At 36.4% G+C, this 18,192-nt stretch overlaps 2 protein-coding genes across 3 annotated transcripts in view; both read right to left on the bottom strand.

Moving 5' to 3' along the window:
* The window catches only part of LOC127446555 (metabotropic glutamate receptor 2-like), an 81,525-nt gene extending 71,344 nt beyond the window's left edge, over positions 1-10,181 (bottom strand). For both annotated transcript variants that reach the window (XM_051707554.1, XM_051707555.1), the window contains exon 1: positions 9,397-10,181. The gene's annotated coding sequence lies outside the window, so the exon portion shown is untranslated. The remainder of the gene's footprint in view (positions 1-9,396) is intronic.
* A 1,193-nt stretch (positions 10,182-11,374) lies between these two features.
* LOC127446563 (testis-expressed protein 264-like) overlaps positions 11,375-18,192 on the bottom strand; it is a 116,043-nt gene continuing 109,225 nt past the window's right edge. Inside the window, exon 4 of the mRNA XM_051707579.1 lies at positions 11,375-13,913. Coding sequence (XP_051563539.1) covers positions 13,594-13,913 — 320 coding nt within the window. The 3' untranslated portion in view covers positions 11,375-13,593. The remainder of the gene's footprint in view (positions 13,914-18,192) is intronic.

Genomic DNA, 18,192 nt, shown 5'->3' with positions numbered 1-18,192 from the left:
ACCGTTAGAGAAGGGTACAGGTACTGAACACTTGAAAGTCCAACCTTGAAACAATCCAGTGATGTCATGCACAGGTTTATGCACAAAAAATCAGTTTACTTTGATAGTTCACCATTTCAATACATGATTAAATGTTGACATTTTCAGGGCAAGCAGGGATGTTTTGTCTAAGGAGACAGTTCCTTTTCAACAAATAAAAAAATAAATAAAAAAAAAAAGGAATGAGAAAAGAATCGAGTGTACAAAATTAAAACAAAACAAATAATATGAATTATGGTCAAAAGTTTAAAAACAAAATAAATTCTTAAGTAACACTATCCAACAGCTACACTAGCGGATAAATTTATAGATCTAGGCAGCGTTTCTTTGATTCCCTTGAGTTTGTTGTTGTCACATAGAGGCAAGAGCGTAGAGTGAATTTGATATCATAATGCTGAATTACAGATGAAATGTCACATGACAGGATGTAACGCTAGTTCATTGCTGTGATTGGCTGATTACCTTATCAATGGGGTAAACCCGTGGAATCAGTTAGACTAAATACTGAATTAACAACTCATTTACTTAGTCACTCATTCAGACATCACCACTTTCGATTATGTCAGAGTTGGCATGAACCAAAAGCACTGCTCGAAATGGGGGGGTTGGAGGTCCCAGAGCCCCCATAACAGTTAAGGGACCCCGCATAAGGCCAAATAAATGTAACTTGGGGGGGTCCCCTGGTGTTTGCATTGTCCATTATCGGTCCCAGTTTTCATAAATAATCCAAACCAGACTTTTTACGTCTGAACATTCTTAACACGAACGAGTACGCAACGTGCTGTTTTCTGGCGGAACTTGCAAACTGTGACCAAGTGACATTGGCAGAGTGGATCCTCATTTTCACAATAATGGTAAGATATCATTCTTCTTTGATTTATGATTGTTGGTACTCCTAAATTACTAACATTAAATCATCTTTTATCTTAGAACCAAACCATCGCTAGATGTTAATTACTATGCGCACAGTTAATATGCACATAGTTTTGCTAGTATTTTTCTAACACTACATGATAGCTCAATATCAAACAGTTGTAAAGTTATTACATGGATACTATGTGGAGAAATTTCTTTGTCCATTTATTAAGCTGAGCCTGTGATGATCGGCCCTCCCTCAATATCTTTAAATACTCAAGCCAGGCTGATAAACGATAGAAACAATAGAGAAAGCAATTCAGTAAAACATATTACATATTATAATGTACTAAAATGAGCTACTTCTTATTTATAACTCTAACATACACTATGCAAATACATTATTTAAATTCTGAAAATTAAAGTCAAAATTGTTGAGCCTAACATCTTACTCTTGTCTTAAAAACTACAGTAATTAAAATATCAAAATGACTCATTTTAACCAATATATCAAATTATTAAAGTGCTACCTGGATATAAACTATAACCCAACACTAACCCTACTCCCTAAACCTAACCATAACATAACAGGTAGTATTTTACTTATAAACATGAATGACTCTTCCCTTGCCATCATTTCAGAAATCTGTAAATCAAAAGTCATTCAAGGAGCCGGTTTTAATTAAAAAAAAAAAAAAAGAGTAGCTAAAAGCTACATCTCTGTGCCTGCAATCGCTTGCAGTGTTAATCGAGTGTTTGTTGATTATTAAAATTATAAGAAGGTTGCTAGAAGTAATCATTTCCAAACAACATCATGTTGTAACTAATAAAAGATACATTTAACATATGATACTGCATAATTGTGATTCAAGCAATGTTAAAAATGTATAAACATAAGACTTTGGGGAGACTTTCAGTTTTATTATTGACTGGTTGTTTGTATGACAAAATGTATTTAAGAGATATGCATTCAAAACAGAACTGGTTTTAATACATCGTATAGCAAACAAAAAAATAAAAAAGTACTATTGGTTGGTGATCTACTTGCCCTTCACCCATAAACGGTGTAGTAAAATTGGTTCCACATGCCACAGGTTCAGTGTAAATAACCCAACATTTTGAAAGGCTTATTTCCTTTCCTCCAATGAACTTGCATTACGCTGGATTGAGTTCTTAACCGTTACATGTTGTGATTCCTGTTCCTTGATTGTCTACAAAAGTAGAGTTGAGAAGCCCTGGAATAGGGCATATTAAAAACACTTTCCAATGGATTGCACCCAGTCTCTCAGACTTTTTTTTTTTTTTCAAGTTTAAATTGGCGCCATAGTGAAGAACACATCATGGTCACATGTGAAATCAACACGTTGCTTCCGAGAGGTCAGATACCCTGAAATCAACCCCATTCTGCCGAATTACTGGCAAGCGCCCCCATCAGACATCTTTGCATCAATTCAGATGTGATCAGCTCTACACTACTTATAGCGTGTTGCGTGAGCAACCTACAAGACACAAGTTCTGGTCCTATGGAAACCAGGAAGTAATCTTGTTCACATAAACAATGGTCAGCATGTTTCCAAGGTTGCATTTTCCCTCTAAAATTAAACTTTTACTCCACTGATGGTCAGGTTTAGGGTTGGGATTATAGGGTAAAGTCAATCAAATATGCCTATCTGTTGACTAAAAATACAACTCGCTTTTGGTGTGACTCTGTGGCATATCACCTGAAAATTGGAGCTTTTATTATTGACACTTGCCTATATGTTCAGCACCGCTTTCAACTCTGGCCACAGAGGAGCAATTATTCAAATTTATGTGGTAAGCACAGTTCGGTTTCAGCAGCAGAACTTTTGATCTGCTGTTACCGAATTTACAGTGAAATCAGTCTGAAGAAGTAGTACTTTTTCTGAAGTTAAAATAATTGTCGTTATCTTGATCTAAGATACCTGCTAAATATAACATCTACTGTAACAGTTGTACTATAAAGCTTTATAAGGTAAATATTAGATTTTAAAAGGAGCATGCTGACCTTTTCATACAGGGTCCTTATAATGAGATCATAAAATAAATAGTAACTGAAATTTAAATGATATCCATCCAGTGCAGGACAGGAAATACAGTAAACAGCAATTCAAATGCTGCCAATCAAATTCCCACAACCTCCAAACCATGGTGAAACTGACTGTGGAAATGTTGAAGAGACTGCACAGGGACAAAACTAGATATGTTTTTTGAATACTGCACAATATTTTACTAATAGTTGTTTACATATAGTTGTTGGTAAGGGGCATTACTAGGGTTGCAAGAAATAAGATTCTTAACCCACTGAGACCCCCCATCTCATTCATTTGTTATGATTGGGAGAGTACACCACATCAATACCTTCAACATTCTGCATTTATTGCATTTTGAACATTTTGAAAATACAAAAACACAATTATGATACCTAGTACTCTTGTTGTTTCTATAAGTTATAACCCTCAAGATAGCTAGCTTGCAGAGCTCAAGTACTGTAGGAAAAACTGATTTGCCCAACACTAGGTAACGTTGTAGTAACATCTGTTATCTGAGAGCTACCTAGCTGGCTATATGATTTTTTTTTATTTTTTGGTTTATGTAAACCAAAGCTGTTGTGTCGCATCTCTGTTTTGCAGGGCAGCAGATCAGTAGTGGGTGGGGGAAGGGTCCTAAGTGGGTTCAACGCTTGACACTTAAGTGGGTCCAAATGTGTCAAAAATGCACGTTAATTATTGACATTGCTTGAGCAGGCCCAAATGTGTTGAAAACCTGCATTAATTAAGTTGAACGATCAGAAATCTCAACACTGACTGTAAAATACATCCGATCCATTCAGATGCACATTAAATCCACATATGAACACTTTTATGTTCTTGAAATCTTCTTTTTTTTTTTTTTTGAGTTTGAGCGACTGCCCCTTAAAATGTCCATGGCCCTGGTATGACTTATACATCAACCAATCACATACGCTTCACCAACACATATTCAGAACCCGAAAGTGTCGCTTTCTTCTGGATTACAAATCAGGGCTTTTAACTTTAATATAATTGTTATTTTTACACTCAGGGTAGGGTAAAGTGTTACACTATATGGTTAGGTTTAGGGATGGGGTTTTGTTTAGGGGTTAAAGTTATGAAAACAGTTTGGATTAACATGGAACACTTCAGAAGACATTAATTAATACACTGGAGTCGTATGGATTACTTTTATGATGACTATATGTACTTTTTGGAGCTTCAAAAATTTGGCACCCATTCACTTGCATTTTATGGACCTACAGTGCTGAGATAGTCTTCTTAAAATCTTTGTGTTCTGCTGAAGAAAGACAGTCATACACATCTGGGATGGCATGAGAGTGTGTAAATGATAAGAGAATTTTAATTTTTGGGTGAACTATTCCTTTAATCAAAGAAGTTAGAAGTACTCAGATTCACTGAGCAGTGAAATGTCTAACTTTTTACACATATTACCTCATCAGCTCTTTGAAACAATGATGATTTGATTTAACCTGCCGAGTGACAATTGTCCCACCTACTGACCGGAACAGGTAGTGTTTCACAGCTGGCTGTAAATGCGTGGGCTTTAAAACCCAGCCGATGCCTCTGCCACCTGGTTGTTTCTGGTGAACTGAATGAATATGCAGGCGGTAATCTAATACGTCCAGAGCCCACTGCTTATTATCACAGAGATATGGACTACTAGTCAAACAAATTTAAGGTCATAAATGTATTTTATTTGTTACAAGAAACATGTGTAAATCTTCAAAAAAGATCAGGGGCTTAAGCCCCCTCCCCTCCCTCGCATCGCCACAGCAACTGGTATCGTTTTTAAGGTTGGACAAGCATTTATTAAATTTAATGACCCATAATTCTTCTCGCTCATCATCTCTCGCTTTCTCTAATTACTGTCTGTAGAGATTTTTACAAAGAAAAATAGATTTAGCTTTTGCAAGTTATGCTGAGATTTTTGCATTCTATATGCTCTCTCCCCTCCCACTCTAAATCTTTACATTATTCATATCCTAATCACTTGGGACCTGTGAACCACTGCATACAGGGTTTCCCTTCTGCCTTTAAACACATTAGTGCAAGCCTAATACGTCACATTATGTTTTTTTTTTCTGACACTCTTGGGAGCATGAGTGAGCTCGCACATGTTCTATTTGTTCCTGTTGGAAAAGTACACAACATACAGACCTATACTGTGATGAAATGCCACTACATGTCTACCTTTATTTCTCAGGATCTGCATTTGTTTTTTATTTTCAATATGTACATATGTCTCTGATTGTCTCAGAAATACACAGAGATATACACGTGCACTAATGCACAGATCCAAAAGGACACACATATTCTCCTGTTTCTGTGCATGAGTCTCTCTTGGGATCTGCACAGTCCCATAGTTTCTCTGAAAGTGTTTAATATGAAGCTTGACAAGGAACTCACAACTTCTGCTATGGAATGTGCTAGATGTATTCCTGTGGATCATGTTCCTGCATTAGCTGCATAACAGCCATAGTATGTTAATGTATTATTCACACAATTTTCCTTTCCAAGAGATGAAGTTTAGTTGATGTGTTTGCAAATTTTAATGCATAAAACAGCTCTCCTACTAATCGGTGTTAATGATGGCAAAGATCATTGATTAAACATTGCATCAATGTTGAAAGTAATGAGCAAAATCAATGTTCATACAATGTTGAATCAGTGAACGTGCTATTTCGGCTGACCTGTTAATCACCATAAAATGCACCATTAACCCAACTTTGTTTCAAAGGGTTTATATGAATAAAACTAAACTTTATTATGCTATTACTACCTTGATAAGAATGAATTAAGCTGCCACATTTTATACAACCACAGCTGTTTATCAAGTGATCCATTCATGAAAAGATCTGTGATTATCTGGAACAAAGATATGATTAGATATATATCTGTTTAATGAAAACACTGGCTCAACTGTCATGCCTATTGTCTTATATGCAGGACTTCTGGAATTAATTGGATTAAATATAACAGAATGGAGCCATTGGTAAACATTATCAAATTGAATAATAGAACTTGGTGAGGTCAGCCGAAAAGGAACGCTGTTTCAGAAGCGGAACAACTATTTCATTTTGATCAAGTCCATTAGCCCAAACACAATTTGCCTGCATTTTCTGTTCTGATTTTGGGGAGAAATCTGCAGAATTCTGTGTCATGGATTTAAACATGGTAAAAATGATTTAAACAGGGCTGAGAGTACAACAATTTAGCTGAAAGCACAATAAATTTAGCCAATACATTTAATACACAACTTCACAAGCTGTGGAGGATGTGATTTCTAAACTTTGTGGAAATTTGTGTAGCTTTCTGCATAGTTTGGTGGGCACCAGGATTAAGAAGACAAACATATTCTTTCTTTGAGATAACATGCGCTGATCAATTGTGCAAAATAAGACTAGGAATGTAGATTAGGAAGTAACTAGGGTCAATTTTGTTTACATGTTGGTTTAAAGAGTACAAATGTATCCAGTTGGTATAGCCTATAAACAATGGATAGTGCGATGGTTTTTCAAATTAATGTGATACTAAGTTATGGTTCCTGACACATTCTAAATACGTTATGACTTAACTGCTTTCTTGCACTGATTTCTTATAATATCCATTCATTTAATTACACCGCCATTGCTTTGATTGTCTTCATCGCCGTTAGCAATCACACGCGCGGGAAACTCTTTCCCGCACAAATTCTTGTCAGCATCTGTGACATATCACGCCGTCGTGAACCTTCTCCTGTCTGCTTTCTTCACCAAAGAGCTTGTTGTCCAGGTTATGCAGACTTTAGGTGAACTCTGTGCTAGCAATTCTGAGTTTTATTGTCAATATTCAATGCGGTTGTTTTACTCGCAGATAAGGTACTTTTACACGCCATCAAAGGCGAGACCTGAAGGATTGGCTTCCATTCAACTCTTTTTCTCTAAATCATATCTCTTTACGTGTTTGGCTATGGACAACTGCCCTCGTTGGGCGGCTGCTACACAGGTGAAGTGGTTTTCATTAGGTCTGAGGAGACACTTTGTGCGTCGCGCGCTTCGTTTCGCAGAAAGTCCTCACTGTAAAAGATAAGAGCATGTGCGGCGCGAGCTTGAATTATTTAAACTAACCAGCCTGACCAGGTTGTTCGCCGCTTCTCGAGTTCCTGTTATTTTTAAAAGGCAGCTTGTCTTGCTCGTTAAAAAGCCTCAGCACAAATGCGAAACAACTTGTATTTCTTTGCATTTTAATTAAATTATTATTTAATGAATTCATTTTGATTACAGTCCATATACATTAAATAAATGCAAGAAAGCAAATCAAACTCTCACATCCTGTCCTCGTAGACTTTGACAAAACAGCACATTCTAGGATATAAAAAACACCATGCCGATTTAAAGCTTGTTTACAAAATCATTGATCAAATTCTTAACAAAACGAACCGAAATGTTTATGCAAGAAGAGCAATGTTATACTTTAATGGTCTGAAGGGACAAGATCAACGTGAATGATTACAGTGCACTTTTGACTAGTAGGCTAATGAATACTGTTCATCTGATAAAAATGACCGTTTAATCAAACTATTGTTTACACATTTCTGTAGTAGTCACCACTGCAGTAGCGGGTCCTGGCATAGGCGATATAGGCAGGCGCCTAGGGCGGTAACGCTCTCGTGGGCGGCACCACAGGATACCTGATCGATCGCCCCCGCCCCGAGCTCGCAAGATCGCGATGGGAGACAGGTGCCCCAAATCATGCCACCCCGCCCCAGCACAAAGCTCGCAAGATCGCGATGGGGGAAAGGTGCCCCTAGTTGTTCCTGACAGGCTACTCAGCCTAAAAGGGGTTTAAATTGTTAGGATTATAGATGTTCATAATGCATTCTTACATTCTGAACAAACATAAGATAACCATAATCAACAGTATAGGTACACCGTGACACAGGATCGACTCAGTGATCTTGAGAAAATCAACCATGTGATTGCTGGGCAGATTTGACAAAGTCATTGATGATTTTGCATCAATGAAAACTAGGAGGGGAGGTTTAAATTTGAAATTAGGAATGTGTAGTAGCACAAGCAGCAATCTGTAAGTATTCTGCCATTTTCTTTATTTATTGACTCTATAATTTAATTGTGCAATTTAAGTTCTGTATATATAATGTAAATGCTAATATAATTTGCCATATATATATATAGTTCATTTCTATATTCATTGTCTATACTCACCCTCATGCCATTCCAGAAACATGGCTTGCTTTCTTTCTTTTGCAGAATGCAAAATAAGATTTTTAGAAGAATATTTCAGCTGTGTGGGTCCTTAACAATGTGAATGTTGGCCAGAACTTTGAAGCTCCAAAAAGCACATAAAGGCAGCATAAAATTAATCCATAAGTCTCCAGTGGTTAAATCTATATCATTAGAAGTGATATGATAGGTGTGGGTGAGAAACAGATCGATAATCCCTTTTTACACTAAATCTCTACTTACACTTTTAGATCAAAAAGTGAAACTAAACAGGCATCACATGTGACTTTAAGATGCGAAAGTGGAGATATAGAGTAAAAAAATTAGTTAAATATTTATCAGTTTCTCACCCACACCTATTATGTCACTTCTGAAGACATGGAATTAACACTACTTTTATGCTGCCTTTATGTGATTTTTGTAGCTTCCAAGTTCTAACCAACATTTACTTGCATTGTATGGACCTACAAAGCTGAGATATTCTTCTAAAAATGTTTTCACTTATGTTCAGCAGAAGAAAGAATGCCATACATATCTTGGATGTCAAATTAGTAAGTTATATTATTATAGAACACGTAACATATGTAGAACTTCTTCGTGTTTCACAAAGTTCCAGAAAGGTGTGATGTCTTAAAATCAAAAGCTTGAAATTACTTAAACCGTTTTTAACCGCCTTTGTAGTTGTTTTAATAGGGTTCGTCGCGTAAACAGTCAACTTAATATGAAGCTAATTGATTGAAAGAGTTTGCACTTTGCGAGACTGTTGAACATGCAGCAACAAGCCACAATTTAAGGACAATAAAGTTCAAATACTCGGTAGCAGATACAGGCTATACATGCCTTATACATCCAAAGAGATGCGTTTACAGACACACCCCAGAGCGAGAGTGTTTTTCTATTGATAGCAATATGTGATGAGATGTTACCTGTGCGACTGTTTATCTGATCAGATGCTTTATGAGCTAGTGGATTTTTGAACAGAATCTTGTGCAAATGGAAAACACTGTACTGCATTTTGATTCAAAGCGAACATTTCTTGAAAATTCTTGATTGTGTCAGGTGTCAGGACAATGCATGTTATTAATCAATTGTAATAACAACGCTAAGTTTGTCCCTTTATTTCCACCCTGAGTGTAACGTCTGCATTAGCCGTACTAAATCTATATCAAGAAATCAAACGTGTCACGATTATCATCAGATTATCATTCAAATGATAATGTTCTTACCTGACCTGTCCAGTTCACCTCACATCGACAAATTCCAGGCGGATAGCCCTCAAGACACTGGGTTAAAGTCCTTGTATTTTCTTCGTATCCTTGGTGATAGTTTCGTATTACTCTATTGCTGCATTTAAAAGATAGCCTACTGCTTCAGGTTTCATTCCGTGGGTGAAGTTTGCGTGGAGACGCTATCCGCGCCTGGAACTGTCCGTGGTACTGAAAACTGAAAAGGCGTCGCGCGCGTCATTGGATTCCTTGAGACTGAATGATCATAAAATGCTAAAGAATGCTTGCAACACTATGCCCACTTATTGCAGTGTGTTAACCCAATATATTTGATCCAATTAAGTGTCACCATTTTTTGTCTATCAACTTAACATCAGTTTATAATGCCAATTCATGATTGTAAAAAAAGATTTGCGTTGATTTGAAGACCCTCTGGCCGAAGATGTCTAAACCTAGCTCAAAATATCGACTCCTCGACGGATATCTTCAGCTGAAAAACAGCATGAAGTAGGCATGCAGGCTCCTTGAGTTTATAATTTACTGACCACTGACAAAGAAACGTTGTCTATAAACAACATGGTAACCGAAGTCATCACCGACCGCATAATTGCGCGACGAACTATTGAGAGTGCTAACAGCAACTTCACCCAAATCTGCTCAGCGAGACGGAGAATATGTAAATGTCCCCAAAGACGTCAGAAATCGACATTTTTGTTTAATTGGCAAGCACCGGTTTGTGACGCCGATTTATTAAGGTTGGCTTGCCACAACCACATATCATAGGATCAATGTCATATTTCGGGTCGATAGTCAAGTTCTTACATGTCACGAGCGGGAAGCGCGCGAGAGGGCACGAGCTCCCGAGAGGATGTAGTCAAAGCGAACATAGATTGTGCGTTTACCCATTGAGCAACAATCACATCCCATTTTGATATATTAATGTTTTATAACTTGTGAGATACTATCATTCGCGTTCTGTCGGTTAAAGACTAGAGCGTCATAAATGCTCGCTCAGCAAAGTAGACATGATTGTTTGCAGGCTTTAAAAGACAATATGGCCAGCTACTTTGTTTATTTTTGCTCCGTCAACGAAAAATAGTAGGGAAGAAGCCAAAGGTGGATGAAGAACATCAGGATCAAAAACGTCTTGCCTAACATTCCCATACTCTTGTCTTTCCCTCAATATTTAATGCCAAAATTGTGTACACTAATATCTGTTAGTGTTTGAGGTTGTTAAGGCAGCTGGCCAACCAGAACCCTGCTGAGAGGTCATTTCAATGCTCCTCCTTTATTCAGCTTCACTGAGCTAGCTGCAATCCCATGGCAAAATGTTCAGAAGATATGAAACCAACTGGAGCTCTTGAATTATTGCACTTATATTGATTGTTTTTTGTTGTTGTTGTTTTTTTGTCAATGACAAACACACATATCAACCACAGACAAGATCAGGGTAAATTGCTATGTTACAAAGGAGGGTTTAGAGCATAAATGTTAGTGGGATACCCTTGTCAATCAGTGCTTATTAAGTATGTATGTGGAAGACCAGCATGTGTCAATGAAAAAACAGTCTTTCATGTCTGCACTTTGTAATATGAAGCAAGTAAATATATTTTTAAAATGTTTTAACACTTTAAAATAAAGGTTACATTTCAAAAGTATAGCCACAAAATGTAAACATTATACATGTTAACATAATTTTAGAGTGATACAATTGCTTTCTAACCTTATCTGTGTAACACTATATATAATGCCAGGATTACAGTGTTCGGTGGTCATGGAAACTAAATTGTAATATTGGATATACCTTTACACAGTAAAAGGTAGCAAGTGATTTTATCACACAAAATGATGTTAATACAAGGAATGTTTATGTCTTGCAGCTATATTTTTGAAACAGTGTGTATTTTACAATTTATGGACTGGCCCAATTCACTTCCAAGTGCCTTACTGTAAATAAGATTTTTTTTTTAATAATAATAATAATACATTTTATTTATGGACACCTTTCAGGACACTCAAGGACACCTTACATGTACATTAAAATACACAATAATTGCATAACATTATCTAACATAAAAGAAACAAATACAAATATACAAAATACAACAAATGCAATCCTTAAAAAAATCTGAAATAAAATAATCTGAAATAATGTGGAAATCAGCATTATGCTGTTAACTGGGATTAAAGGAATAGTTCACCCAAAATTGAAAATTCTCTCATCATTTACTCAGATGTGTACGACTGTTTCTTCTGCAGAACCTAAACAAAGATTTTTGAAAGAATATTTCAGCTCTGTAGGTCCATACAATGCAAGTCAATGGTGACCAAAACTTTGAAGCTCCGAAAAGCACACAAATGCAGCATATAAGTAATCTATATGACTCCAGTGGTTAAATCCGTGTTTTCTAAAGCGATCGGTTTTGGGTGAGAACAGACCAAAATGTAACTCCGTTTTTACTGTATATCATACCATTGTAGTCTCTAGGCACGATCATGATTTCAAGCTTGATTACACTTCCTAGCGCTGGATGATGCTAGGTAGTGTAATTGAGCTTGAAATCATGATCGCCAAGGAGACTGCAGATGTTACATTTTGGCCTGTTCTCACCTAAAACCGATTGGATCTCCATATTGAAAGTTTTGGTCACCATTCACTTGCATTGTATGGACCTACAGAGCTGAGATATTCTTCCAAAAAAATCTTTGTTTAGGTTCTGCAGAAGAAACAAAGTCATACTCCTCTGGGATGGCATGAGGGTGAGTAAATGATAAGATAATTTTTTATTTTTGGGTGAACTATCCCTTTAACTTGTATTGAACCCTGAATATTCTTTGTATGCATTATAAACCAAACAATAACATGAAGAAACAATTAAAAAAAGTATTTTGATAAATTAACATTAATAATTAATAAATGCTGTAAAAATGTATTGTTCATTGTTAGTTCATGATACCTAATGCATTAACTAAGAGAACCTTATTTTTAAAGTGTTACCAAAAAAATAAATAATAATAATGTCATTATTGGTTCTGGTGATTCAGCGTTTGGTTGGAAGTATTTTAATTTTTTGGGAGCAAAGTTAAAATTGTACTTCTTTTCCTCAAAGAAAAGTTTGCTTTAGTAAACCAGGTGCAATAGCAAATAGCACTGTTAAAGCAAACACACAAACACATTTTTGCCTTACACATACTTTATACTTTAAGAATGCAGAATTACATTGTAAAAAGCCTGATCAACAGAGTGTTGCAGACTGTTTTCAGGGACATTATCTGTTAGTATCAAAAGAAGACATAACAGCATAATACATTCTGACACATAAGATGACAATTCCACAAAAATATTACTCAAAACAAAACATATCCTTATGCTAAACCCTGTTTCTCTTAGGTGGGATGTGAGAAGTAATTACAGAAAAATGTATATAGAAAAATACATAATAAAGGAAGAGAAACATATATTGTTATATTTGAATATTTTTCATATACTAAATCTCTCTGTTTGTTCAGCAAACCTTTTCCAAACAACAAATAGATAGTCTTTCAATTGCATGCAGGGAGGACAAAAATGGTATACGGCAATTGAATTGCAAATAACAAAATACCCTCTGCATTCCCCTGCTATTCTGCTCTTTTCAGTTTCATTTGAATACAACAGAATCAATAAAACACTTGCAATTAATTATTCCTGTTTTGAATCAAACACAACTGAAAACATCATCTGTTGAACATGTTTATGAAAAAGGTCTGATTAAGCTGTTAAGTAGTGTTAATGGCTAATGGTGTTACCTCATTTTCAGAATGCATATTATTTACTTTCTGGCTAAATGTAGTCCATGATTACTGTGTGAAAGAAAGACAATAGAGAAAGCAACGTATAATTTTCTTTCTTTTTTTTACAGAAATAAATACAAAGTGAAAGAATAATGTGCGTTTCATTGGGTTTTTAATAAAAGGTTATGAAATGAATAATTGTTTGCTGTGATAACAGGGAAGAAATGTTCCACGTATTTAGGGATGCCAATTTCAAACATTCAAAAAGACTCATTCAAAAAGAAAACAAAGCCTTTGATGATTTCAAAGACAAATACAAACTCTTTTCCTCTCACATACTGTATACATCCACACTCAGATATGCACATATGCATACACAAACACTCATCATTCACCCACATTCCCTCTAATCCACTTTATCCCTCACTCCTCTCTGTTCCCGACTGTTTCTTCCTCTATCTTCTCCTGTCCATTATGATCTTCCTCCTCTTCTTCCAGGTCTTCATTCTTTTCCTCCTCCTTCTCCTCTTCTATTTCCATGTCCAGCTCTTCAAAGGAAGAGCCACTGCCTACAGACTCACTCGATCCCTTGCCTCCCTGGTCCCCATCCTCACTTTGACCCTCTTCTTCACCCAGTGCCTGCTGAGAGCATTCCAGCAATGGGGCTGATGCTTCCACCACGTTCCTGCACTCATCAACCACCTCCTTGATCACAGAGCTTGACTCAGGCCTAAATTCTTTACCTGAAACATATAAACAATACATTTTAATCAACTACCACTTCTCTTATGATAAAAAGTTAATGCACAGAGTGCATGATGACATGACATGATGACTTATTGTGCCCAAATTAATAAGACTGTCTTTCTTCCACTACTCGAGTAGATCCCTCTATACCATTACGAACAATTCTGAGTGAACATACATTTTAATTATTAATAGATAATAAGAAACTTCAGCGACATTTAGAAAATGGAAAGAATATATAATTAAAAAATATTTAAATGGCAGCTTAAAGTCCTGCTGTTTGTTGATAGCCTTTGGGGATCCTTTAATGGCATGTCTCAGCATCAGATGGTTATAGTAATTTACTAACAGCAGTATAATTGCAAGAAGCTGTGCTGTTATCGTGACACACACCAGGTGAGTTATAATTGCCAAAAAGCTAAATATGAGCTCAAACAACCCCCTGAGGCTACATTTGTGCCAAATTAAAAATGCTTTCAAAGAGATTTCAAACATTTAACTCAGAATTATAGGTGAGACTCTGGTTAAAAAAAAAAACTGTGATTCTTCTGGGAAGAAAAAAGAAATTCCTAAAAGAAGAATGCTAGGAACACCTGTACACCTATTATTCATGTGATTATCTAATCAGACAATTGTGTGGCAGCAGTGCAATGCATAAAATCACGCAGATACAGGTCAGGAGCTTCAGTTAATGTTCACATCAACCATCAGAATGGGGAAAAACGGGCTGGTTTGAGTATTGCTGTAACTGCTGATCTTCTTGGATTTTCATGCACAACAGTCTCTAGAGTTTACTCAAAATGGTGCCAAAAACAAAAAACATCCAGTGAGCGGCAGTTCTGCAGACTGAAATGCCTTGTTGATGAGAATGGCCAGACTGGTTTGAACTGACAGAAAGGCTATGGTAACCCAGATAACCACTCTGTAAAACTGTAGTGAGCAGAATGCACAACACGTCAAACCAGGGATGTACGATAACTTGTATGACAGAAAAGACAAAAATGGACATAACTATAATGAAGTTGCTCTCCAGTCTAACCTTTTGGCAAGAGGTAATGATCTTTTAGTAAGGTGTAATTTAATAGGGTCACCACTGCAATCAAATGCTTCAAAATGAACAAATAAATTACTAAATCATAATGAGGATTGACATGGATGAGAGAGAAAGAGAAAAAGAGAATGTACATCACGTGTCAGTCTTAAACTGGTTTTATAAACTAGAATAGAACTTGGCAATAATTTAATGCAGCCTAATTTTTTAAGACCTCTGTGAATTTGCTCTCTGCTCCCTCCCTGCCAGTATTGTTTTAGATTGAGAGAACTGATCCCAGTCTCATTTAGCCCATCTCAACATATTAGATATGGCACCCCAATTAGGCTCCAGCTTTCTGCTCATTGTGGGGATCCACTCTGGCAGAAGAGAGAAGCAGAGAGGTGAAGACCTTTTCAAACCCCATCAGGTGCCACAACACACCTTAAATTTTCTCACCCATAAACATGCCTGAATGTCATTCAGCTGTAATGAATCATCCCCAACAAGCCTCAATTAATTATATTTTATAACATTAATAAACCTTTGATCAAGGTAGAAGGTTACAGCTAGTGTATGCAAACTACAAAATACTGGATAATGAATCAGTCCATTTTGGAGTCCAGCTTATTCTCAAAATTGTTTCATGCAATGCAGTCTGAGTCCATGTCCACGCTAATACGTTTTCGTTTGGAAACGCATTGATTTTTCTACTTTACCTCTCTGATAATATAATTTAATATTTTAACAAAATTGATTAGTGCAAAGGGTGTTTATAAAAATATTTTAATTAAGATATGTTATTAAATCATTATTAATAAATATAAAATATCACTAACTCATGACAACCATCCCGTAATTACTATGATTTAAGTAGCACAAGCCATTATGTACACATAACACAATTCTTAGTTCATATTGACTCAGACATGACGAAATGATTGACTTGCTTTTTCTATACGTTTTTGGTTCACTAAAAGAACCGGAGGGTAAGAATAATTCATCCAGTAGGAAGCACTGTATTTTGAGCTGTAGATTCAAAAGAACTAGCTCATAAGTGTCATTTGTTCAGGAATCGTACGACACTGGTCATGTTGTATATTTCATGCTATATATTCAAAAGAACCGACTCATAAGAGTCATTTGTACTGTAATTTGAATACACTGGTCGTGTTGCATGTTTCACGTTACAGATTCAAAAGAACTGACTCATAAGAGTAATTTGTTCAGGAATTGGACTACACTGGCCACACTGTATGTTTCTCACTGATGATTAAGCAGCGGTGTTGCAGTGCCGCTGAATGATAGCACAGGAAACACTGTCCGAGTATTTTAGCACAGTGTCGCATCCACATTGGTAGAATAATGCACATTTGAGAATTGTTAACCGAAAGTTATGAATATCACTCGGTTCCAGTATTTCTTTAAAAATGAAACCAGTTCACAGCTCCCAACCTATCAGGGACTACATCTTTTAGCAGAAGGATGGCACTAAATGAATTTGCTTAATAAAATGAAAAACTGTGTCCTTAAGATTTGCATTCAGTAGTTACAGCTTTATAAAAACATATACGACACTTGAGGCCAAGCTACAGTATATTGTGAATATAGTGGCAATAAAGTAGTTGCATGCACTCTTCTCGTGTCTAATAATGTCCTTTAGCCATAAAAAAATGTAACATGACCTCTAGTGCTGTATTGCTTAAATGCAGACTTATGTCACGGTAGTTAAAGTCAATGTGTAGTTGCTACTTCAAATCATAGACTGTTACCCAAACCTTTCCTCTAAAAGCTACTTGTTAGGCAGCAGCTTCCTCTCAACCAAGTCCAAGTCACCACAGCTAATTATAACCTCTCAGCCAGAGTATGTGAGAAACCTTTTAACAACCCAAAAGGGCACCGCTAAGATTAGACTGGGATTTCTGGTCCTTGTGAATTTGCCTGTACTTGTCCTTTACTTTGTGCACAGTGTACCCTTGGTGCTCTTGAGTGCCATGACACTAAAATTAGCTCTGTTCACAGCTTGGATGACACCCTCTAAAATATCATTGTCACATCTGAGAATGGTCCCTTGAGACAACGATGTAATGTTGTGAGAATGTCCCTAATTCACCAGTTCTACTCCCTTTTCCTAATCACTTTCCTGGCCTTAATAACTCGTCGTATTGTCAGTATCGGTTTCAACTCAAGACAGATCCTGGCCTGCCCAAGACACAGAGTTTGCCACCATGAGAGATAGACTGAAGGGATTAGACAAGGAAAATGAGACACTTTGTCAATATACCATAATATGTGCATGGTAATTAATAGGATGGTGAGAACTGAAAAAGCGATGAAGATCATTGAACACACTGTCTATGAAGAAGAAAGTATATGCACCTATTGAATCATTAGCAGAATGAAGGGTGTAGTAGACAATAGTTGACTATAAGGGGATTTTGGGCTTCCAAAATTTTAAATTAAATCCAAATTAATACACAGTTTTCACCACTGTACATTGTCGAACAATCAAGAAACATTGTTTTGGCAATAACAGGTTTTCGATTTGATATATAGTGTGAGGGAGAAATTTCAGTTTGGGAAAACCTGAATTATTTTCAGCCACTCCAACTGGTTTGAAATCTCAACAAAGCCGAAGCATATCTTTCCTTGGAAAGCCTTTTAAATCACATTTGCCTGAATTAGTTTCTAAATTGGGCCCAGTGGGATTGTTAGCCGAGCTTCAGGATTTTTGTTCAGTAAAATGTTTCAGACGAAAGAGATTTTAAAAGAGGACAGGATTAATTATAGCTAAGACAGAGAGTGAGTGAGAGTTGGTTAGAGAGAGAGAGAGAGAGAGAGAGAGAGAGAAGACATAAGGTGAGATACAGACATAAGGATATATGACAGTGGGCACAAAAGTATAATGACGGTTGTAATGATCCGAGCTCATCATGGACACTAACAGACAAAACTAATTAAAGCACATACAGTTGTGCTCAAAAGTTTGCATACCCTTGGTGAATTGGTAATATATGTACCATTTTTAAAGAAAACATGAGTGAGCAGGCAAAACACATTTCTTTTATTTCTTATGGGATTCATATTCAACTGTAGGTTATAACAGAATGGCACATTCATAAAACAAAACATTGCAACAAAGAAAAAAATGAAATGACCCCTGTTCAAAAGTCTGCATACCCTTAGTTCTTAATACTGCATCAATGACAGCGTGCAGTCTTTTGTAATAGGCCCCAAATTCTTGC

The sequence above is a fragment of the Myxocyprinus asiaticus genome, chromosome 9 (assembly GCF_019703515.2).
Source record: "Myxocyprinus asiaticus isolate MX2 ecotype Aquarium Trade chromosome 9, UBuf_Myxa_2, whole genome shotgun sequence".
NCBI classification, from domain to species: Eukaryota; Metazoa; Chordata; class Actinopteri; order Cypriniformes; family Catostomidae; genus Myxocyprinus; species Myxocyprinus asiaticus.
Note: the sequence above shows the minus strand (reverse complement) of the source record. Positions and strands in the feature narration are given on the sequence as shown.